Genomic DNA, 25687 nt, shown 5'->3' with positions numbered 1-25687 from the left:
AAAGAATGACATTTCCCAAGGTTTTAAATTGTATATAAATGAGAATGTTGATGAATGATAATGAGGAAATTTTAATGTTGGTATTAAGGGAAACTACAGATATAACTCTAAGTCAAAAGTCCTATTATTACTCATGATCTTCAAATATGGAAAATCCCAAAGAGACAGAAATAGGAAAAAAAAAAACAACTAAACATTAAGTACCACACTAGATAAAGTAGGACCTGGATGGAGATGTTTGTATGATAATTGTCTGTATTCAAAGGATGCGAATGAACAAAATACTGAATCTTGTATTTTTATTTTTTCAAAATTTTCTCTATAACTTTCCTACTCATACTAACTTGGTTCTAGCAGAGTACTAAAATATTCAGAAAACAGTAAACAAAGTATCTGTCTTTCCAGAGCATTAATCTGTATTTGTTTATAATTTTGTATTAAAATATTAGTAAAAGATAATAATCATAAATTTAACTTTCGGGACTGTAGCTCAATTATTATTGGCAAAAGAAACTATAAGGATTGAATGTTACAATGTTCTATCCATATTTAGGTTCAAAGAAATAATTTCTGATGCAGTTTCCTAATTTAACAAAAGAAACATTTTAATAGTCTCAAAGTGAAAACACTAAAATCCTCTAACACATTAATCATAGGAAATGACATAAAATGTGTTCTAAAAGCTACAAGTGTACATTGTTTTCTACAGACATTTAAAAATGGATCAAGGTAGCTTCATTTCATCTTGAATTTATATTACAGTAGACAGGAATCTTTGACTTTTATCATTTTCAGTTGGCCATACACAATCAAAGCAATACATGGAAACGGATTTCTCATGCTTGAGTAACCAGACCTTCTCCTTTCTTAGAACTGTTTTTCCTACTTGCTGTTTTGAAATTCTAGGCTATGATTTTAGATAAGTTTATGGTAGCTGTTGTAACAGAAAGACCCCTAACGCTCAATGGCTTTCTATAACAGAAGCTTATTTCCGGCCCACATGAATTCCAATTGGTGACAGGTGTGAGTGAGGATGGGCTTCTATTCCATTTAGTCATTCAAGGATCTCTACTCAACAGATTCGATTCTGACATATTTAACCATTGGATTCTAAGAGATAGATATTGACATCCAGCTGGCTAGTAAGAGAACAAAGAGAAATGAGGGTTGTGTGCTAGGACTTTATGCATCATGCCTGGAAGTGATGCACATCAATTCTGCTCACTTACACTGACCAGAGCTGAGTCAATGCAGTCTAACCCCAATGGAGGTTGGGAAATACAGTCTATCCCTGGGTCCAGAGTAAAGAGAGATGGGTGTGATGAGCTGCTAGCTGCTCTCTGCCAAAGCTTCCTTGTTGGTTCACTTTACTACTACATCCTCAGATCTTCCCCCAACTCTCCCAGATCTCAGATTTTGAAAGGTGAAGAGCTCACTCCATCAGAACACAGATCCTATGGGAATTGGCTTTCAGCCCCTATGGGAACTGCAGGCCTAGAGTTCACATCCATTTGCTTTAGGACAAATGGAGGGGCAGCTGGAGAGAAAAATAAGAAAGGTCTAGGCAAGAGGATCTTACTTTGTTGACGCTTCTTCCCAAATTGGTGGCCTGTTAGCATCCTACAAAGTTTTGCTTATTTATGAGACTCAGCTTACAATGAAAACATAAATCAATGCCATTTTTGTCCTTTTATCAAAAAGCAAAATGCCTTGGTGACAGAGTACTGTCAATGTCATCTTTCTTATTCCAATCATTTGTTTTCCTCTTCTAGCTGGTAGCACAGGCCAATCCTCTGTTCACGATGAAGTGAGAGTGTCATCAGCATAAGCGCTATTTCAAGTCAGGGACATTAGTTTTCAATGGATGTGTACCGTTTCTCTTCTGTTTCCTGCTGACACAGGTTGGCTCTTCTAGAAAGACCTGAAGTTGTTCTTCAGAGCTGAATTGGTGAGTTTTCTGATGAAGCTTATTAATCAATGCTTGGCATGAAACCAGACAGCAAAATATATCATAGAATTCAAGACCAAAGCACATTAAAATGCCAGACGCTAAGGCACCGGACTATTGTTACCTTACACGAGTCAGCCTCTAAACTATCATATTTGTGTCTCTTTGGTGGCTGACTTTGCTTTTAGGGAGTGCTTGGTCAGTATGACATCTTCTGTTATTAGATGCAAAATTTGACTAAAAAAGGAAAGAACAAATGATAATCATCATAGCTATGGAGAGCATTTCGTAAGTTTTTCAGAACCACAATAGGGCAAAATAGCAGCTAATGGAAATAAGCTGGGAGGGAGGGTGCTGAAGGAAAGGGATGTAGGTTTGAGTCCCCACTCTGCTGCTTTCCAGATGTGGAATTTTGGGATGTCTCCTCTCTACATATGCCTGGTCTCAGGCTTCTCATCTTCAGCTCAGGATACTTACAGTACCTTCTGTATAGAACTGTGGGGATGGATGAGTGAGAGAGTGCAGGTAAAATCTCCGCACAGTGCTGGGCACAAAGCAAGTCCTCAAGCACGAAAGCTATCGTTATCATTTCCCCAAATCTGAGCGCCCCATGTGACAAGCAATTATGAGCTCAACAGTATTTGCTTAAAAAAAAAAAAGATTACAAAACAGAAAACAAAGATGGATGTTAACAAAGCATGCAACATACAAGACTCTTGCCAGAAAAGAAGAGGCTGGAGGGTTCTAATAGGCAGAATTCTAAGTTGGTCCCCAGGATCTCCACCTCTTGGAGTATGATTATCTTCCCCCCTGTTACTTGGCCAAACACAAATCCAGGTGTTGCTGTGAAGAGATTTAGCTCATGTAGTTAAGTTCCCAAATCAGTTGACTTTAAGATAGGGAGATTATCCTTAGCGGTCATGACTTAATCAGACTATACTCTTTCTGGTGAAAAGATTCCAAGCAAAGAGGGCCTATGGGGGAGCCACATGGCAAGGAACGGTGGCTACAAAGTGGCTGAGAGCAGTCCCTGATGGAGAGCCACCAAAAAAACTGAGGGCCTCAGTCATTCAACTACAAGGAAAAATATTCCGCCAATAACCTGGGGGACCCAGTAGTGGATCTTTTCCTCACCAAGCCTCCTGAAAGGAATGCAGCTCAGCTAACCCTGATCTCAGTCTCTTGAGATCCTAAGGGGAGAATCCAGCCTGATCATGGCTGGACCTCTTACCTATGGCAACTGAGATCATAACTTAGTATTGTCTTAAGCCACTATGTTTGTGGTAATTTGTTACCCAGCAATAGAAACCTAATACAGGGTTCCATATATTTGTTCCAAAGATGATAAAAATGAGCCTTCCTAAGCTTTTCGTGAAAATGTCAGCCATAGCTGCCTTTGCTTTTTCTACAAACTGGGGCTAGAAAGCCAGAGTCATTTGAACAGCTCATAAGCAACATGTACAGGAGATATGTGCTTGCCTGCAGGGAATATGACTGTGCAAAAGACGGAAAATCTGTGATCTCTTGCAATTCAGAATTCCATGCCCACTGGCGATGAGTGTTAAGCCCTCTCCTCTGAGGTTTCACGTATTTAAGGATAACATTTGCTTTTTATTTGACAATAGGGCAGTAGCACACTTAAGCAGTGCTCAGCTCCCAAGGTAAAGCAGCCAGAGCTTTTTATATGTTTCCTTATTGTGTATTTAATATTTCCCACGAAAGGCAGCAGTGAACACCATTGTTTGCACATGTCACCTCCACCATCACGGAGAGTATGGCTGTGCTCACACAGACCTGCTTTTTGTAGTGCTAATAACTAGGAAGCTTGAAGAAAATAGCACTGTGCAGTTTTCTCCCAAATAACTCATTTGCCAATTGAAATCTGCAAGAATTTCTTTCCATGAAATAAAGAGAGCAAATAACAATAGGAAGCAACGTGCAGAGTAAGGGATTTCTTTGGCGTTACGCTGTTATCTCAGCAGATGACCAATTCTTTGTGGAACAAAAACAATGAAGGGTCGCCAAGGCCTTTCTTTAAAAAAAAAATTTTTTTTTGAGATGAAGTCTCACTCTGTCACCCAGACTAGAGTGCAGTGGCATGATCTCGGCTCACTGCAACCTCTGCCTCCCGGGTCCAAGTGATTCTCCTGCCTCAGCCTCCAGAGTAGCTGGGATTACAGGCATGCGCCACTATGCCCAGCTTATTTTTATATTTTTTGGTAGGGATGGGGTTTCACCATGTTGGTCAGGCTGGCCTCTGATTCTGACCTCAAGTGAACTGCCTGCCGCAGCCTCTCAAAGTGCTGGGATTATGGGCCCTTTCTCCTTTTTTGTCTTGGTGTCTCTAAAGTTCTTTTTCCTGAAGTGAATTACTTTGCTGCTTAAGAGAGTTAACTGAAAATTAAGAGAAGAGATGCAGAAGAAATGGTGTAGAGCTTTACAAGGGAGGCAATTTAAGGCCATAATCAGAAGTGTGGGCTTGAGTCTCATGCCCTGGTGGTCAACTATGGACTCTGCCATTCATAGCCAAGTGACCTTGCACTAATTTTAAAATCTAGGCTTTGGTTTCCTTTTCTGTTAAATGTTAACTTGAAGATGAAATAAAAGGGGGCTAAGCATGTAGCATCTCGTCTATCATAAACTACATATTCAGTCAGTGGTGATCGTTCCTGATGTTATTTTCCTAACTTCCCATCCAGTTCTCCTTCCTGCTGGTACCCTCCCCAGTCTACATTGCTGACAGTGATAGGGACAGGGGGACAGAGGAATTCTAGGCAGAAAAGTTTGGGTCCCTGGCAAAACCCCACCCTTAAGCTGAAAAGCCTGAACCTGTGGCCCAAAGTGAGAACTTATATCCCTGTTTTCCCACTTGAATGTTGCCTTTCCCTAAACCACCCATGGCCCCACCCCATGTCCCAGCCCGTGCCTATAAAGACTTCACTTAATTCATATTAAGTGACTACAATATATTGTTGAGTGAAAATAGCTGGTAACAAAATAGTATTACCCCATGGGAGGGAGTAGGAATGCAGCCAGACCACGCACACCGTAAAAAATTCAGAAGACACACACCAAAAATTTAATAGTGGTTATCTGCATGATGGGACTATGAGTGATTTTTCGTTGTCATCTCTAACTTCTGTTTGTTCTATAAAGATACTGTTACTTGTGTAACAGGGAGACACACATTTATATTTATTGAATAAATAACTCATCTTAGAAGGAGATGGTCACTCTTTTTAGAGCTCATTTAATTTTAATTTTGTTTGCTCTCCTGCTGCAGTCTCATTCCCAGTTTGTTTCTTAGAAGCTTTTAAACAAATAAATAATACTCATAGACAGTGTAACATTCAAATGGATTCAAAGGATGAAGAGTCTCTCTTCTGCCTGTGCATGGTCACTAGTTACCAGCCCCAGAGGTAGTTGTTGTTATAGTTTTCTGAGGAACCTTCCAGACATACTTTATGATTAATATTTGCATGCATGTTTTCTCTTACATGCATAATGGTGCAATACTCTACAGACTGTTCTGCACAGTGATTTAAATTTAAAAAATTTGTATCAAAGGTATACATACACACAGTTTAAAAAGCCATAGTTCTGAAAAAGGCATACTGTGAAAAGCAGCGGTCCTTGGAATCCACCCTTCCATCTTCCCCATTGTGCTAATCCTTGCCCGTTAACACAGTACACCAATGTCCGTTCTTTCAGCTTTGGCTTTTTGGATTTGTCTCTATATTGCTAAGGACTCTACTGCTACTTCTTAAGTTTTCAGTTTGCACATTATTCATTTATTTCTCCCCATGGTAAATAATAATAGCTTTTTTTCTTGCCCTCTCTCCATGCCTCTTTCTCTCTCTCTTTCACTCTCTTCTCTTCATCCTCCCAACATAATTAACATTTACTTTTTGGTGAGATAGATATTTGTATTTGCACCATCATGAGTATGCAAATACTAAACTCAGCTGAGCTATAAAAAATAGTCTATGATGACATTTCCTTTCTTATACAACTTCCATGTTCCCAGGAATTGTTTTCACTTGGTTTTCATGTATCTATCACGGACATCACATCCATCACAAACTCATCCCCAGACTCTCAACCAAAGAGGCAAATTGCCTCTCAATACTTTCAGAAACATCTTTTACAAGTCCCATCTTCTTGGAGACAAATGTCTCCCGGAGCTGCCTGTTCTCCAGCTCTCATCTGGGCAGGTTGCCCTCTGGGATGTGGCTGGTGTCCTAGCACCGGCAGGCAGCAATGTCCCCTGCACCCCTCGGCATTCTCTCCCATGTTCGAGCCCTTGTTTGCTGAATCCATGACTTCCTAACTGTGGTGTAGCACTCTTCAGTGGCCTCCTGAAAAAAAGGTACATGGAATGCAAACTTTTTGAGATTTTGGATATCTGAAATGTATTTCATCCCCACATTTTGTTAGTCTTTTGGCTAGATGATGGATTTAAGATTAGGATTTATTTTCCTTCAGAAAATCATTTTTCCCCCCAGTGTTTCTGTCAAGAAGTCTGTTGCTGCTCTGGTTCCTAACGTCTTGGGTTTTGACCATGATTTTTTTTTTTAATCTGGAAGTTCCTACAGCCTTCTCTTTGTGTCCCATATTCTGGAACTTAGTTCTGGTGTGCTTCCACACGGCCAGTTTCCATGCATCGTGCAGCATACCTGACAAACCTTCTCTGTAAATATCTTTTCTCTGCTCTGAAACTTTCCTTCAGTTACTTCTTGGATACTTTTCTCATCTCCATTTAAGAACGTGCTCTTTTGGCAGCACGTATTGGGCCTTAGAACTCCTGAACAAACTGACTCATTTTCTTTTCTTTCTCCTAATCTTTATCTTGTTTTTCTACTTTCTGATAGTTCCTCAATTTTATTTTCCAGATATTCCATCAAATTTTAAACTTCTGGGGTTATATTTTTAATATCTATGAGCACACTTTTATTCTTGTTCTTTTAAAAAAATATCACTGCTCTTGTTCATGGATACAAAGTCATCTTTCATTTTCCTGAGACTTTTAATTATCATTTTGTTTTATTTTAAACTTTCTTCTTGCATTGTCTTTGTTTTCTCCAAGTTCTCAATTTTATGTTTTTGGTTTCTTTCTTCTGCATACAGGCTTTCCTGGTGGAGCCTGGTCAAGTACTTATGTTTAAGACTAAAGTGCTACGGCTAGGTGCAGTGGCTCATGCCTGCAAGCCCAGCACTTTGCGAGGCACAGGTGGGAGGAGGATTGCTTGAGCCCAGGAGTTCAAGACCAGCCTGGGCAACATAGTGAGACCTCATATCAAAAAAAGAAGAAGAAGAAGAAGAGCGAAGCACTAAATCTTCTGCATGCTTGAGTGCCAGCCCACCAAAGGCCACCAGATATTTCACATGCCTAACTAACGGTTTATTTCTGCCTTGTGGCTGGTCAAATTGCCCACAGAAGAACCTTCCAATTTTCTGGCCATATTCTGAGAATTGGGGGAGAAGGGGGCTGGAACTGTACCTTTCAATGTGAAGATGTTTTTGTAGTTCATTTTTCATAATGATATCCTGCCCTCAGCAGTGCCTGTGAAATCAGCTGTCAGTTTAATATTATTCCTTTTAAGGTAAACAACCTTTTTTTTCCTGATGCTTTAAGATTTACTGTTTGGTCTTCAGCATCTTTATAATAATGTGCCTAGATGTGGTTTTATCTTGCCTGGTTTTCATAACACATTTTGAATGTGTAGCTTGGTACCAGCCTTTATTTATCTATTCTTCCCCATCTCTCCTCTTCTCTGGTACTGCAGTAACCATACCCCCATGTTTATTTGCTTTATCATCTATTCTGTATTTCTCATCCTTTTATCTCTGCCTGTTTCATTTTGGGTAGTTTCTTCAGACCTGTCTTTGACTTCTGCAAGCCTCTATTCAACGGGGTCTAATAACCAGTTTAATCCATCTGTTGAGTCCTTAATTTCAATTGTATTTTTCAGGTCTACAATTCTTATTTGTTCTTTTTTTAATAGTCTCCAGAGCTCTATAAAATTTCTAAAATTTACTTTTTATTTCCCTGAACATATGGAGCATATTTTAGTTTTCTACTAAGTTGTCTTGTCTCCTTATATGCCTGGTTATTTTAAGATTAACTATTGGATATTGTATATACAAACTGTAGAAGTACTTTGAGGGCTAGAATAATGTTTTCTTTTTCCAGTGATGATACATGTTTGCTTCTGGGAAAGTTGTGGCGGAAACTAGAATTTCCATCTTTCAGGCAGAGATGAAAATGATTTGAATTGAGAGTCTGTTTAGTTTATTCTTGTTCCTAGTGTGCAGCCTTTCAGAGTCCCTAACAAAACTCTGCAAGTTTTACCAGAGCCCATCCTCCTCTAATTTTTATCTCTCTAGCCTGACCTGACTCCAATTTTTATCTCCTTGGACCTGTAAGTTTTTAGAAAGCGACTTTTAACTTTTCAACGTCTTCTGGAGCCATATAGGAAAAGAAGTCCCAAATGCTGGGCATACATCTCCTGGTTTTCTTTTCCTTTTGTGTTGTCACTAGCTTTGCTGCTCCCCAATTTCTCAAACTCATGATTTTCTCATTTTGTCCAGCTTTTCCCCTCGTTCTTAGAGGAAAGATGTTTGGAATGATAGACTGAATAGAAAGGCCTTGATCCCTGAGGTGCTGAGAGTCCCTGTTGGTCAAGCAATTGTTCTACTGCTTGATTTCTCTATTTGTTGAAAAAATAGTCTGTAAGAATTATGAGGCTAACTGACTTTGATTATTAGGGAGGCAAGTATATCTAATTCACATCGCTTTCAAGTAATATGTACCAATAATCTTTTATGTTACTAGCTTAAGCATCCTTGAACAAAGAACATCATCTTTTGAGAGTTATCACCTTTTCAAGACTCAGTGAAAGCTGTCAGATCAAATGCAGGGCACGATGGTTAAAAAAATAGAAAAGATGGTTAAATAAATGGAAACAGGACAGCTCCTGACACACAGGCATGATTTACACAGTGCTAGAAAGCATCTTGATAAACAAGTAAGCTACAAGAAGACAGAAAATCAGAAAGTTAATGAACCTAAAATTTCTAAATAGTAAATTATTTCCTAATAAACCCATTTCTTTGTTATGGAAGAACACTTATGCATTCATCAATACAGATATTTTATATTTTATAAGATGGCTTCACTGTCAAAAATTAAGAGAAACAAGTCAAGAGTGTGGAAAAGGCAGCCTTAGAGCTCCCATTTCACAGAGATCTGCAATACATGGATCAGTGCGTTCTAAACCTACTTATCCGAGAAAAATAAAAGACCTTCAAACGTAGTGCCACAAAAAGTGGTATCTTTTCACAAGCCATTTCACTTGGCTCTGTTTGCCTGTCAACATTAATACTCAAGGCTACTATTTGTTGAACGCTTATTTTTTTCAACAGGTACTTTTTACATATATTCACGTTTAATCTCCTAGATGCCGTGATTAGTTCCATTTAAAGGGAAAGAACCAAAGGCTCAGAAAGGTTAAATAACTTGCCCAGAGTTAGTAAATGCAGAACCAGGAAGGTTTACTTTAATTTCCTTTTGTGATGATAGGTGCTAACTGTATAATTTAGTTAGAAAAAAACAATTTTTAAAACCTAGTTAAGAGCTAAGACAGACAAAATGAAGATGGACAGGCTTGCAAGGCAAGCAGGAAACCAAGGGATTTTTCTTTTATTTTCTGGACAGCCCTTAGTGACAAGGAAACCAAACCCTCCCCTTTAATTTTGGCTTCATGTTATTCTCAGATGAATCATACTCAATCAGTAGAGCTTTCATTCTAAATTCAAGGAAGGTGCTGACCCATCATGTTAAGTAACACTCAATCAATAGCTTTCCTTCTCTGAGTGTGGTTTATAATCAATATAAACTGCTGGGCTCTATCTTTTGGGTTTCACATTTAGCTTTTGCCAAAATGAAAGCGGTCTCATGTGGGGTCAGGGGTCGGGGTGAGGGACTCATAGTTCTCTATTAAGCACAAACTTTTGCTTCTGGAAGTCTCTTAATACTATCATTACTATTGTCACTGTTATCCTCTTTGGCACTAAATGAGTCACTTCAGATGGCTCAGGAAGAACCCAATCGATTTTGGAATGACCATGAATTTTATGTGGCAAAAGAATAGAAGCCCACCAAGATAAACTAGAATTTTCTTCAATTCTTATTCCCTTATTCATGTCAGTTTCTTTTTTAAATGATGTATTTTTCATTCTTATTTGACATGTAATAATTGTGCATATTTATGGGGTACAGAGTGATACTTTGATACATGTATACAATATATAATGATCAAGTCACGGTAATTAGCATATCCAGCTCCTCAAACATTTTATCATTCTTTGTCTTGAGAACATTCAAAACCCTCCATTCTAGCTATTTGAAAATATACAGTAAAATACTGTTAACCATAGTCACCCCACAGTGCTACAGAACACTAGAACTTATGCCTTTTATCTAGTTGTAATTTTGCATCTGTTAACCAACCTCTCCTTTCCCCATGTCCCTTCTACCCTTCTTCACCTCTGTGACCACAATTTTACTCTCTACTTCTATGATATCAATTTGTTTTAACTCCCACATATGAGTGAGAACATGTGGTATTTACCTTTCTGTGCCTGACTTATTTCAGTTAATGTAGTATCCTCCAGGCTCATCTATGCTGCTGCAAATAACAGAATCTCATTTTTTAAATGCCTGAATAGTATTATACTATAGATATATCACATTTTCTTTATCCATTCATCTGTGGAGGGACATTTAGGTTGGTTTTATATCTTGGCTTTTGTGAGTAGTGCTGCAGTAAGCATGTGGGTGCAGCCATCTTTTCAACACTGATCTCCTTCCCTGTGGAGACGTACCAAGTAGTGGGATTGCTGGATCACAGGATAGTTCTATTTTTAGTTTTTTGAGCAGTCTCCATATTGTTTTTAATAGTAGCTGTACTAATTTATATTCCTACTAAAGTGGATAAGAGCTCACTTTTCTCTGCATTCTTGCCAGCATTTGTTATTTTTTGTCCTTTTAATAATAGACATTCTAACTTGGGTGAGATGAAACTACATTCTTTTGATATGCATGATATCTCATGGTTTTGATCTGCATGTGAGTTTCTTTTATAAATTTTTCACAGTTAAGGCAATGATAAAAAATGTAGGAACAGAAAACCAAATACCACATCTAAGTGGGTGCTAAACATTGAGTACACATGGACACAAAGAAGGGAACAAAAGATACTGGAACCTACTTGAGGTGCAGGGTGCGAGGAGAGAGAAAATCAAAACACTACCTATTGGGTATTATTATCTGGGTGACAAAATAATCTGTACACCAAACCCCCGTGACATGTAATTTTTCTGTATAACAAACCTGCACATGCACCCCTGAATCTAAAGTAAAAGTTAAAAAAAGAACTCTGCTCTCTTATAACAACTGAAAACACATTTTACCATCCTTTTGTAAGTGCTCATGTGATAATACATAAAACACTATAAAAAGTAGTTAGAGAGCTGACTATAAATCAACAGTTGAAGCTTTAAAACATGCCCCTTACATAGAAAAAGAGATACAACTTTGAAAAAATGAAGAACTAGGTATAGCTGTACTCCAAACCGAGATAAAAATCATATGGATCACAAGTAGAACAGAAACAAACGCGAAGCCTCAACCTACAGACCTACTGGGCTCTCAGTTCTGAAACCAGTAGAGGCAGCTTGAGACAGAAAAACAGGAACCAAAATGATCCTGCAGGAAGCAAGGAATGAGGGCTAATGTCCCTTGCTAAGTCAGCCTCCCTGCATTTGAAAAAACGCCGAACAAAGTTGCGATGTTCCTGAAGCTATAGCTTATGCGCAGATTTGTGCCAGTGGTGGTGGATGTGGTGGTGTTAAAGCAGAGACTGCCAGGTAGACAAGCCTGAGGCCAAGCCACTGGCCACTGCAGTGACTGAATCTGTTGATTTCTCCAACATCCCCAAGGGAGGAGAAGCTCAAATTTGATTCTGGATTAGTGGTCACTGTCTAGGCTGAAGGCAAATGTAAAAATGCTAGAAAATAAGGTGTGAGGACTGCGAATGAGAGATAAACATCCCCCATAGCAGATTGATTTATAATTTAAAATTCTAAATGCTCAGAAGAACAGCTGCAAACAATCAGGTAATGGATTCATTCTGGAACAATCAATAGTGCAAACTGAAATTGATTAGCAAATGCACCTGAGATCCTTAAAGAGCTACAGAATAAAAAAAATACATAAAACAAAGATTGTGAAAATATAACAGTGAGATAAGACTCAAGAATAAGTGGCTATAACCAATTATAAATCTTGGAATTGAAAAATATAGTCGTTAAAATTAAGCTGAAAATGTAAATAGAGGGGATAAACTTCAGACTTGCCAAAATCAAAGACAGCATTTATAAATTGAAATAGGCCACTGAAGAGACAACAGAGAGAGATGACGATGTGAAAAATATATATGAGAGATAAAATAAAAATAGACATGTAGGATAATAAAAGAATATATATAATATATATATAAGATACACACACACACACTGGTTGGGGGGTGTGTGTGTGTGTGTGTGTTTTCTTAATGAAGGTAATAGAAAGAATGTCAGAGAAGAAACATTTCTGTTAAGAAGAGATAACGGCTGAGACATTCCAGAATTTAAGGCTCAAATCGTCTGATACATTAAAGAGAAAATTTAAGAAAATCAAGGATAAAAACACAGCCTTAAGAGCAACTAGTGAGAAAAGACAAATTACTTATAAAGGAACAATAATCAGACTAACAGCAACATTTTTATCACCAAAAATTAATGCCAGAGGTCAATCTTCAAAGAGTTGAAAGAAAAGAATCCACCAAATAGAATCATATGCTCAGCTAAACTAAGCATCATAAACTATGGATCTCCAGCATTAGAAAGATATAATTTAGTAAAAAGAAACATAACCACAAAAAAAGCAGAGAAATTCAAGAAAGAAAAGAAGAAAAACTAAAAATCAACTATTCTGGTAACTAGTGAGTGATACAGAATGGACTCATAGCTCAAAAATTCCTCTGTGCTCTGCCTATTCATCCCTCCCTCCTACTAATCCCTGGCAACCACTGATCTTTTTACTGTTTCTGTAGTTTTGCCTTTTCTAGAATGTCATATAATTGGAATCATACATATGCAGCCTTTTCAGGTTGGCTTCTTTCAGTTAGTAATATGCATTTAAATTTCTTCCATGATTTTTAGCATTTTATATCATAAGACAATATTTGGAATAATTTTATACCAATACATTTGTAAACTTTGATAAAGTTAAAAAAATTCTAGAAAGATTTAAATGTGAACAGTCATTATAGAAAATGATTCATTAGTTACGATTTCCATACATTTCCATGCATCTCCTACCATCCATAGCCACACCAGGATCCTGAGACTAAATAGTTTCATCATTAATGAATAGATCCTACTTTATATAAGATCTTTTCCAAAGATTAAAAAAAGAGATAAAGATAACTCACATTATAAGAATGCAGTATTCTTGATATCAAAACCAGAGAAATGCAACATAAAAAAATATGAAACAACAAATGCAAAAATATAAGTAACATGATAGCAATCATATCAACAGCATACTCTAATAATAGTATGTTATGATTGGTCGGATTGATCCCAGGAATGTAAAAGTGATTTACAACCAGAGAATCTGTTAAATCATTATATTAACAGATAAGGAAAAAAATCACATAATCATCTGAGTAGATACAGGAAATGCATTATATTTCAGCATGTCTTAATGATAACAAAATAAGAAAGGATTTGAACTTTCTTAATGTGACATAGGCATTTACCAAAAACCTGTAAGAGATGTTATGCTTAAAATAAAACATTTGAGGCTTTTTCATTAATGTGGGGAATAAGACAGAGACATCTACTCTAACCTCCACTATTCAGCATTGCATTGAAAAGCCTATCTAATGCAACAAGTCAGGAAAAAGCAGCAAAGAATAAGGATTGAAAAGGAAACCTGCAGACGAAAATCTACAATTAGAACTAATGAAAAGATGTTTGGCAAGATTGAAAGCTGATAAAGAAAATTCAAATAGTGTTCCTATAAATTATTATCTAGTTAGAAAATGCAATGCCCAAAAGTTACCATTCACAAAAAGGAACTTAGGAGAGATGGCAAAGGATGTGTAAGAGCTTTATGAAGAAAATTATAAGCCTTAATTAAGGGACATAAAAGAAATCCTAGTAGATATTCTTAGTAAAGCTCCAGTGTTTATTTTCTAGGTGTGCAAATTTGAGCTACTTATTCATCATCCCTGTGTCTAATTTTCCACACTGGTAAAATAGAGATAATAAAACCTACCGAGTCAAGTTATTGAGGATTATGTAAAATAATACATACAAAAAAACCTTAGAACAGTGCCTGATACATAACAAGTGTGAGTTATTATTGTTATTGTTAAGCTGTAGCTTTTAAGACAGTAAGGGTAGTGACACTGAAATAGATCAATGGAATGTAACAGAAAGCTCAGAAACCTACTTAGGCACATATTAAGTCTGAAATATAATAGAAGAAAAAATATAAATTCATGAAAAAAGAAAAGAGTGTGCAAGAACTGGTGATAGGATGAATGGCTTTCTTCATCAAAAAAATAGACTTTACTTGCATTAGATTAAAAAAAAAACTTAGCTAGATTAAAGACATGAAAAATAAGAGTCTAAACCTATTCAAATAGAAGAATAGGTATGGATTTCCTAAACCATACATAGAAAACAGATATAGCTGGCCACAGTGGTTCACACCTATAATCCCAGCACGGGCTAGGGAGGGTGGATTGCTTGAACCCAAGAGTTTGAGACCAGCCTGGGCAACATGATAAAACCCCATCTCTACAGAAATTACAAAACTTAGCAGGGCGTGGTGGTGTGTGGCTGTAGTCCCAGCTAGTTGGTGGCTGAGGCAGGAAGATGGTTTGAACCTGGGAGGTGGAAGGCTGCAGTGAGCTGTGATTGTGTCACTGCACTCCAGCCTGAGTGACAGAGTATGAACTTGGAAAAAAAAAGTAAGGGAAAAAAAGAAACAAGAGAGAGAGAAAGGAAGGAAGAAAACACAAATAATGAAGAAAATGATTAATAAAATTGACATCAAAATAAAAAAATCTTTAAAAAATCCAAAACTTCATTACAAAGAAAGGGCTAGCATTCACAATATATAAAGAACATCTATAAATAAATAATTGATAATAGATAATTGACAGAAGAGGACACCCAAGTCAAAATTCTCAACCTCAATAGCAATAAGGGATATACAAATTAAAGCTATAGTAAGATATCATGTTCAGACTGGCAAAAACTTGAGTTGGACCATACTAAGTTTCAGCCACTAAATAAACAGATATCTCAAACACTCCTGGAAGGGCACATTGATATAATCACTTTATGGAGTAATTTGGCAACATCTAATGAGGTTGAAAATGTACCTGTTTTAAGAGCCAACAATTCCACTCCTAGATATACTCCCTATTTGTATACACCCAAAACTCTTGCCTGTGTACCCAAGGAGACATGCATTCTGTTCACTGCAGCATTGTTATAATAACCCAATTGTCAACAAGTAGTCAAATAAACAAACATAATAAATGGTAAATGGAATATGCATGCAACTGAAATGAAATAACTAGATTTATAGGCATTAACATGGATAGATGTTGGATATATCATTTTAAGCCTGAAAAATAAGTCACAGAATGTCACATGCAGTGATATGATTTATATATATATTTTAGAAGCAACAAAATGACACAATATAGTATTTATGAATACATATAACATATTATGTAATAATATATAAAAATATGGCTTGGACACACATCAAATTCATGATACGGTTACCTCTGGGCAGAGAGAAAGGACACTGTACTGACAGGGAGAATATACGGAACTCCGTACACATTAACATTAACATTTGAATTTTTAAGTAAAGGATCCAAGGTAAATAAATGTGGGAAAGATTAACATGTGTTACATTTTCATGTCAAGTATGTCTCTTGAGATTTTCTGTATTAAAATATGTTTCATATATATAGTATCTGACCTCCAGAATTAAATATTTCTGTGGTGAAACAGACAGGAAATTGACTAAAATGTGGAGAATCTGAGTGACGGCCAAATTTTATCATGCAACCTTGGCCAGTTCTCTTAACCGAGGGAACCTCGGTTATCTGATCTGCTGAATGTGGACACTGCAAACCTTAAGGGGAGTGGGTATATGTTGTGAACACAGCAAATGCTATTGCATGAATCACATTAACACAGGAGTTTGGCTGTCAGCTAAAAACTAAATAGTATATTGTAAATTCATCTTAGTGAACAAAGCTACTATTTTGTAAAATCTACCAGAAACAAAAAGAATATAAAGAGGCTTAACAACTGTAGTTGGTCTCTGATTCATGTATATTTCCTTCCTTTTTCCTTATCACTTCCTTCCATAGATGCAACAATTTAGAGGGCAGAGCTAATTTACTCACTGAAGCCTGAGAAACAGCCCATTCTATCTCCTCTTCACACATTATGGGGTATAATATCTTAATGATGTCATCAGTCAAAAGGCCTTGGAGTCTAATTGTTTGTCTATTAGAAATGTCTCTAGCATGGAATCTTCTAATACAGTCAGTTCCCCAAGGAGAAGATAGTTGCAGATCTACCGTGTGAGCTCCAACATGCAGGGGTGATGCAGCATATGAGGCATAGCTGCAGTTTTCTACGAACGAGTTGCTACAAGAAGTTTAAAATGAGCTCTCTGTTAATAGCCACAATTTTCACTCTCTCGGAAAATGGATCGAGTCCGGCACCAACAATATCCCTTGATGTTAAATGCCTGCCGGCCAGTTTCCTTCTAAGGTTGTCTATTTCCTTTGTTAAAGTAGGGGACATAACTCTGAATTTTAAACTTCTACTAGCTATAGTAGTCAAGAATTTTTACACATATAACTAAATACTCTACGTTATACCACAAAGGATAAAAAAGTAGATTACGTGTCTTTATTTCAGCAATACAACTGAAAGAATTTAGGTTGGTTGAAAAATAGCATTGTGGAGATAATTTGTATATGTACATTTCAACACTTCTGCATAAAATGATGTGTATCCAGTCCTTTTCTCTACTTCAGAAATACTCCTTAATTTCTTCTCTTGCCCTTTTAACAAATTTTGCTCCTCTAGGTGTGTCTACCTAAAAGGGTCATTTATGAACATGAAACTGTGATCCTTTCACCACTTTCAAGTCCATTTTCATAATCACTGCTGGGGTAAAGTTAGGCAGTTCAGTAGCGCAGTGGAAAAGAGAAGGAATCGGAAGTCAGACCCAGGCCTGTCACTTACAAGCTGTGGCAATTAACCTATTTCTACCTCTGTTTCCACCCCTGGTTAAAATGGGGATGATAACAGTATTTTCTCACAGAATTGTAGTAAATGAAATACTGTATATAAAGTGACAAATAGAATGAAATAGATGTTAGTCAGAATTAATGTCACCATATTGTTGTCATCATGGTTAAGTCAGCTGCTAGGTGCTGGAAAGTCAGTGCAGAGACTACCATCATTTAAAGGAGACAGACACATCAAAAAATACATACAGAAAGGGAGTCCCTACTTAAACGAGGAAATAACCCAGTGGCTGAGGGACTGAAGGAGCTGTGAAAGCCCAATAATTCTCCCTTGCTGCCATATCACTGTGTATGGCTGTGGCAAGTGACAAGGAAAAATAAATGTTTTAGAAGAACCATGCTTGGATGAGGCATCAGAATTCCTGTTTCATGGATCCAGGAATTCTAAGTATCTCATTACAATGGCCTTTCCCTGCAGAGCACAGAGGCAGAAGGCCACTACAAAGATGTCTCAGTGCTGTCTGAGTCCCAAGGTGTCACTGACAGCTGGACCCAAGATTTGAGCTGAATGTCACCAAGGCTGAATTAGAGCCAAGGGCAAAAAGAAAATGATTCCAGATGCTTCCAAACAAGTGCCAAGCAAGGCATCTTTCCTCCAGCTCAATGCTGACATTCCTAAGGCTGTGGGGCACTGCTGCATCCTCACCTTTATTTCTTTTGCTCACAGGGAAGGGAAAGTCTCTCTTCCTGATAGAGCTCCCTGCATACAAGCAGCACCCACATTCTCCTGTCAATAGGTCCTTTCCATTCTCTGTTCCCACATTCTGACTTTTTTTTTACTTTTCCAAGACAGAGGTGCCTTATTTGATTGTTCCAAATAAGTCAGCCTGCTGGGAACTGTTGGTGGAGGCTGATATTCTAGGCACAGGCATTCCAAAGCAAAGGAGAACCTGCTGCTCCAGGTCACAGAACACCCTTCCTTTACTAATTAACTTTTTTTACACTCAAGATACATTAAGTTTTAATGGAACATAAAAAATATAATCTTCACTGTTTCTTCTTTCCATACTATACGAAGAGGTCCCAGGTGTTTTTAAAAGCCATTTTTTTTTGGTATAGTATTTGTTTCTGAGAAATTCAAAACTGCTCTAAGTGTCATTTATCTTCCAACATCACTGTGGAGGTGGGCATCCAGCTTCCCATCTCCTGACCCCTCCGGCTGATAACAAATAGTTGTTTCTTGTTAAGGGTGAATCCAATCACAGTGGTGCTGTGCTGTGTGGCTGCACAAGAGGCTGAGTGTGACAGATGGCTGACAGTGAGTGCCACATCTGGGAAGGGCTGACATTCACCCATGGCCACAAGAGGAGAGACAATGATCCCTCCTGTCACCGCATCCAAGAAGAAAAGAGAAGAACTTCCAGCACGTGAAATTTGTAATAGGCTTGAGGAACAAACTATTAATTGAAACTCTCTCCTAATGCTTAGTAATTCCTGTAAGAATGCATTTGAAGGTTTTGTACTGTACATCAAGTTGACATTTTATAAAGTTTCTTTCCACTGTAATTTCTAAATTAGCATAATTCAATTTTTATAATGTTAATACATATTTACTAGGATATCCAACAAAAATCTTAGCTGAAATAAGAGTAATTTTCTCCTATGAGAATTACTTGAAGTTGAAATCACTTTTTTTCTTTTCCATTTTTTTTTTTTTTTTGGAGATGGAGTCTTGCTCTGTCACCCAGGCTGGAGTGCAGTGGTGCAATCTTGGCTCACTGCAACCTCTGCTTCCCAGGTTCAAGTGATTCTCTGGCCTCAGCCTCCCAAGTAGCTGGGTTTAGAGGTCTGTGCCACCACACCTGGCTAACTTTTGTATTTTTAGTAGAGACGGGTTTCACCAGGTTGGCCAGGCTGGTCTCAAACTCCTGACCTTGTGATCTGCCCGCCTGGGCCTCCCAAAGTGCTGGGATTACAGGCGTGAGCCACCGTGCCCAACCCGAAACCACTTTTATGCTACAACTCAATAAATACCATTATTCTAAGACAGGATTGGGGGAAAAACACCTTCTACAGTAGAGCATTTCTTTTTCTTTCTTTTTTAAAAATTAGAGATGAGGTCTCACTATGTTGACCAGGCTGGTCTCAAACTCCTGGCCTCAAGTGATCCTCCCATCTTGGCCTCCCAGAGTGCTAGGATTACAGGTATGAGCCACTGTGGCTGGCCAACAATAAAGCATTTCTATGACACATTTGGGCTCCCTGGAACTGGAGCTCGCTGACTGAAGACAACATTAGAGAGTCAGAAGATGGAATCATGAAACCTTTGTGGAAAAGAGAAAGTCCCATTTTAACAAACCAGCTGGGTCATTCGACATATATATATACTACATGAGTAAAACAACAACAACCACAACAACAAACAAACAAAAAAATGGAGCCTTAGCGTGCCTTTTTAAAAACAATGCACCAGAAGTTGCTGTAAACTGTAAAACCTGGAGATACTCGAAAGTGAAAAGAGGGGTGGTAAGAAGGGAAGATAGCTGTATTTGCACGTAGGCTTTCTCATGGTCTCAGCCATCCTTCTCCTTCCTCTGTGATCTACTCAAGCCCTCCAGTGCCCTCCCCTCATTGTTCTGGACCAGGATAGAAATTGACTCTTCCTCTCCCAGCATCAACTTGGCACTGAACAAAGAAGCAACACTTCCTAAGCAATACCCAGTGCTTTCTACCAAACACATCAATTTACTAACTGGATAAAGACTAGTAAAAATGTCTTTCCTACAGGATTTTTCTTTAAACATTATGAAACAATATTTTTTTACTCAAGATCCACAAAGTGTTAGAGCACGATTGGGGTTGTGTGAGAACCTCTGTTGAAAAGAGCAGAGACTGTATGTGCATGTGGTTGCCTTCATAACACGTAAAGATAAATGAGAATAAAAATAAATAATGATGATAAATGGCTGCTAACAGGACCAATGTCTCTGATGAGCTGTCGCAAGTCAGCAGAAAATCACATTCCTTAAATTTTATAAAATCAGTAACATTTGATTCTTCAGAAATACCTGACAAATGTTGAAACTAAATGTTAGTTCTCATCCAGATGCAATAATTTGAGGATAGGCAGAGGGCTATACAATTAAAAACTTTATATTTAAATTTAGAAAACTAGTTCTAAAATCAGGAATACTTTCAATTATTAGATTAGCAATTCCTAAACTCCACAAAACCCCCACCATTTCATGTCTGTTCTTGTACAAAAACATAAAAATTAGCTTATAGAAGACTAGCATGTCTGAACATCATTATGAAATACAGTTGACCCTTGAACAACATGGGTTTGAACTGCATGGGTCCAGTTATATGTGGATTTTCTTCCACCTCTGCCACCCATGGGACAGTAAGACCAACTCCTTCTCTTCCTCCTCCTCAGCCTACTCAATGTGAAGATGATGAGTCTGAAGACATTTATGATGATCAACCTGCACTTAATGAATAATAAGTATGTTTTTGCTTTCTTATGATTCTCTTAATAACATTTCTTTTCTCTAGCTTACTTTATTGTAAGAATACAGCATGTGATACATACAAAAATATATGTTAATTGACTATTACTGGAAAGGGTTCTGGTCAACAGTAGGCTGTTAACATATAAGTTTTTGAGGGGTCAAAAGTTATGTTTCTTTTGCTGTGCAGAAGCTCTTTAGTTTAATTAGGATCCATTTGTCAATTTTTGTTTTTGTTGTAATTGCTTTTACAATCTTTGTCATGAAATCTTTGCCAGGGCCTGTGTCCAGAATGGTATTTCCTAGGTTATCTTCCAAGATTTTTATAGTTTTACATTTTACACATAAGTCTTTCATCTATCTTGAGTTGATTTTTGTATATGGTGTGAGGAAGGAGTCTAGTTTCAATCTTCTGCATATGACTAGCCAGTTTTCTAAGCACCATTTATTGAACAGAGAATCTTTTTCCATTGTTTGTTTTGTCAATTTTGTCAAAGAGAAGATAGTTGTAGGCTGTGTGGCATTATATCTGGGCTCTCTGTTCTGTTACATTGGTCTATGTGTCTGAAATGAAATCATGTCCTTTGCAGCAACTGGATGGAGCTGGAGGCTATTAGCCTAGCAAATTAATGCAGGAACAGAAAACCAAATATCACACAAAGAAGGGAACAAGAGACACTGGGGCCTACTTGAGGGTGAAGAGTGGGAGGAGGAGAAAATAGAAAAACTACCTATTGGATACTATGCTTATTACCTGGGTGATAAAATACTCTGTACACAAAACTTTTGACATACAATTTACCTATATAACAAACCTGCACATGCAGCCCTTGAAACTAAAATAAAAGTTTAAAAAAAGTTATATGTGAATTTTCAACTACATGGTGTTTGGTGTCCATAACCCCCACATTGTTCAAGGGTCAACTGTACATAGAAATGAGACAAATTCATTTCTAAAACCATTTTACATCTATTTTGTATCTGCCTTTACTGTTTACTTCAATTTCTGTTTTTGGTGAATACTCCCTTGTATTTTATACATCCTTACAAACTACCTTAAAATATTGCTAGAAGTAAGAGAGAATAAAAATAGAATATACACACCAACACATTTGTAGCGAAAAGAAGTCAAATTAAAGGAAGCACTTCTAGTTACAGAGGCATCTAAAAAGTGGTTTTTTTGAGGGCTGGGGCTGGGCTTAGGTACAGTTCAGTAGGGGAGCTTGCTGACTTTTGAAGCATCTTCCTGAACTGGGATTCTATCAAATGTACTTGCCTGTTTACCAAAAGATATGCACATTGTGTTTATTAATCAACAAAAGTATTATAATAGGCATCCCTTAAGTTAAGGCATCCCTTAATCAATAAAATTATTATTGATACATAAATTATTATATTAATAATTTATTATAATAAGGAAGATTTGGGGATGGGAATGACGTGGTTTAATACAACTTAACCATGCAAATCTCTGCTTCTGGTGATCATTTTCAAAGACATGTTGCAAAAATAGGGCTACTGCCTATAAGCCAAAGTTGTGTTTCATCATACGACAGTCCCATAACTTACCATGTGTGCCCGGAAAAATGCGGGAATGAAGGACTGGTTGCATAGGTTGAGAATCCTGGAAGAGTCTTGTAGGACGTAGATACTGCCAAAGTCCACTTGACTGGGATGGATGTACATAACTGGGCCTTCTCCAGTGCTATTTAAGTGACACACCTGAGTTCCGCCAGAGAGAAAGAACACAAGAACAATTGGAAATGGCTAGCCACTTTTAGCCATTCTTTCAGCAAAAAGCAAGGGTGTAAGAGGGTGCTTATGAGAACTGGTATCCCTTCTCACTGGTGTTCTGTGGTCTCAGGAACACAGCCTCCAGGCTGGACTTCTTCCCCAGAAAAGATAAGCAGCTTCCCAAGTCAGCCCAGAGCCATGCATTGAGTGGAAACCAGAATCTGGGTCCCTTACATCCCACACAGCACTCCAGCCTCAAGAACACTTAGCACCAGGTTAAGGGTCAGTACTTCAAAGTCAGATGTGGCTGGGTTTGAGTTCCAGTTCTGTCACTTTACAAGTGGTGTGGCAGGGCAGGGCCACTGCACATAGTTGACAGGTTGGGGATTGAAATGTACTTTGCTTTGCTCTCTTCTCCTTGTACCCTGAGCCAGGCACTGTGTCTGCCTGAGGAAGATGGCCCTTTTCTTTCATACAGTTCTGCCTTCTCAGCAAGCTATCCTTTCATGGGCTGCATCTGTGGAGGGGACTGGGAGTGGGGTGGGTCACAGGGAGCCTTGGGGAGGGGGACCTGAACTGGTGGTATGTTTTGGGGTTAGTCTACCCTGGTGATGCTGCTTTATAAGTTAAGTGGCTTATCTACAGCATCTTATATGGAAGAGATAAAAGTAAAATCGTAGTGTTTTATGCACTCTAAGCAATCAGAGTTACGTCAAAGAAACGTAAGCTGACATCACTAGTTCCCAAGTAAACCACATATCTAAGAATACAGAGCCTGTTGGGCAACCTCCTGTAGAATTCAGTGTTCATCCTTCAACTTAGCTTAAGCAGTGGAGAGCTTTCCATTAATCCTTCTTTGTCTTGGAGAGGGACTATTTCTCTTAACAGCTTGACTAGGCTAAAATGGGGTATGAGTCAAGTCAATATACAAAAAAAAGTTCAGATGAGCAGTGAAGGAAACTGATCTCCCAGCCCACATGTGACAAACTAGTGATACCCAAAACCCAGCTTTGCACCAGGAACAACTAAGGACCTTGTTAAACATACAAATGTGCTGGGTCCCATACAGATGTGCTGGTTCCCTCCCATCGGAGATTCTGATTTAAAAAGACTGGACAGGGGTCAGGCATGTGTGACTGTGTGTGTGTGTACACACGTGTGTGTGAGACACTCCTGGTACCCTGTTGGGTTTAAGGACAAGTGCTATAAAATACCACTTCTGTTAGATGTAGCCATAAACAGATTCCTTAAAGTCACATAGCACTGGTATTTTACGATTGCAGAGAAAAAACGTAAAACCCTACAACTGGGGCACATGTGAATACAGTGTGGGCCTTAAGTGAGAAAGTGCAAAATGTTTGAGAAGAAGCACAGCAATTTCAACTGCAGTTCTGGAAATGGACTCTCACCAAAGGGGGGTCCTGGCTCCCAAAGATCGAGATGTAAACCGTGGACCTGTGTTTTCCGGTGACCTGGGTCTCCAGGACCAGCGGTATGTGGATGGTGCTGCTGCGGGGAATGACCCCGCTAGGGGTGGGGCTGGAAAGCAGCACAGCAGGCACATCCTCACACACCTGGCGGAGAGAAAACCAGAGGGGTAAGGACAGCACAGCGTGGAACAAATAGCATATTCACTTGTTTTGAAGCATTTTCCTGAGTCCATAGAGGTCCTTTAGAAATGTCTTATTATTCAAGCAAGTAAATGGGGAATGAGTACCCCAACTCAGCCAAAAGGAAATCTGGTTAAGTGGGGCATGCATGAGGCCCAAAATTCAAAGTGCTCAACACAGCAACATGCAGAATTTTCCACAACACAAATAAGTTCAGGGCAACAGCTTCCTACTTGCCTTAGGAAAAGGTCCACTTTCCACTTTCCAAGTTCCTTAACTTGGTCCTCTGCACCCCCACGTGTCATCCCCACTCCCTCACCCTTTGTGCTCCATCAATAGAGGCCGCTGGTGTTTCTGGAATCCATGATGCTGCTTCCCACCTCCAATCCTTTGCACTTATGGTGACTCCTCCTAGAACGCCTGTTCCCGTCAACCCATCTGGCACACTCATCCTGAATTCTCCCCTGGTTCCTCCAGGGCTCTAGGGTGGGAACATTTCCTCTGTCCCCAGGGAGCATCCTGTGCAGTCCTTGTCCACAGCATGCACTGGACAGCACCATGCCACCTGCATGTCCCGCTGACAGCTTCTTAGCATACAGCTGGGCCTCTCCTCTCTACATGCCCACTTTCTGGCCTTTGGGTTATATAAGCTTTGGCTTATATGCTCAGTTTTTAAAATGAGGAATGAATGAATGAATGAATGGACAAGTGTCCAATGTTGACCAATTTGTATTTCTCAAAACCCTGTTCTGCAGCGTATTACCAGCTTTTATGCAACAAGAACACAAATAAAATTTTTAAAATTCCATTGTATAATTCTGGGAACCATATCTCAGAGCCTCTGCTGCTCTGGAGGAAGACAGAGCATGCAGGTGTCATCTGCCTGGAGCACCCCACAGTCTTCCTGCATGTGGTCTGGTCTAACATGGCCCAGTCTACCTCCTCCTCCCCATGCCACAGGGCTCCACCGAGCCTTATCATAACTTGAGGTCAGGCTGATCTATCTTTACCTAAGTTTTGATATCTTGTTCATTATGGATTTTTTGAAATTATTTTTGATTTCTTACAATATGGCATGAAAATATTAAGTATCTTGGCTGAGTGTTTGGCTTCCCCTTAAATTTTGTGCCTGAGGCAAGTGCCTCATCCTGTGCCCAGCCCTGCTGTGCTGAACAACTTCCCCTGACCCAGATGCAAGCTCCACTCTGAGTTCTTGAAATGACCATGCACTGTGCAGAGTTGGGCTGGCTGCTGCGGAGCATCTGGGTGTTAGACCTTGTCTTCCGTCATCCCCACCCTTGGCTGGTTCTGTCTCAGAGAAACCCATAGACTCATTCTACTTCTCTCTTACATCACAGCCCATTTACAAATGGCGTGGCAGGGCAGGGCCACTGCACATAGTTGTGCAGGCTTACAAGTGGTGTGAGCTGTGGAAGGTAGCTATGTTCTCCTAGCTAAGTCTATTCTGTTTCAGAT

General features: G+C 38.7%; 1 protein-coding gene across 1 annotated transcript in view; it reads right to left on the bottom strand.

Moving 5' to 3' along the window:
- Positions 1-25687, bottom strand: part of HYDIN (HYDIN axonemal central pair apparatus protein) — a 490708-nt gene that overhangs the window by 228692 nt on the left and 236329 nt on the right. The window contains exons 17-18 of the mRNA XM_064383265.1: positions 24011-24175; positions 22437-22589 (exon numbers count right to left, since the gene is read on the bottom strand). Coding sequence (XP_064239335.1) covers positions 22437-22589; positions 24011-24175 — 318 coding nt within the window. The remainder of the gene's footprint in view (positions 1-22436; positions 22590-24010; positions 24176-25687) is intronic.

This window comes from Aotus nancymaae, unplaced genomic scaffold (assembly GCF_030222135.1).
Source record: "Aotus nancymaae isolate 86718 unplaced genomic scaffold, 86718_ANA_hifiasm-v0.15.2.pri h1tg000030l, whole genome shotgun sequence".
NCBI lineage: Eukaryota > Metazoa > Chordata > Mammalia > Primates > Aotidae > Aotus > Aotus nancymaae.
The sequence above is the reverse complement of the archived record's forward strand: the minus strand, read 5'-3'. Positions and strand labels throughout refer to the sequence as shown.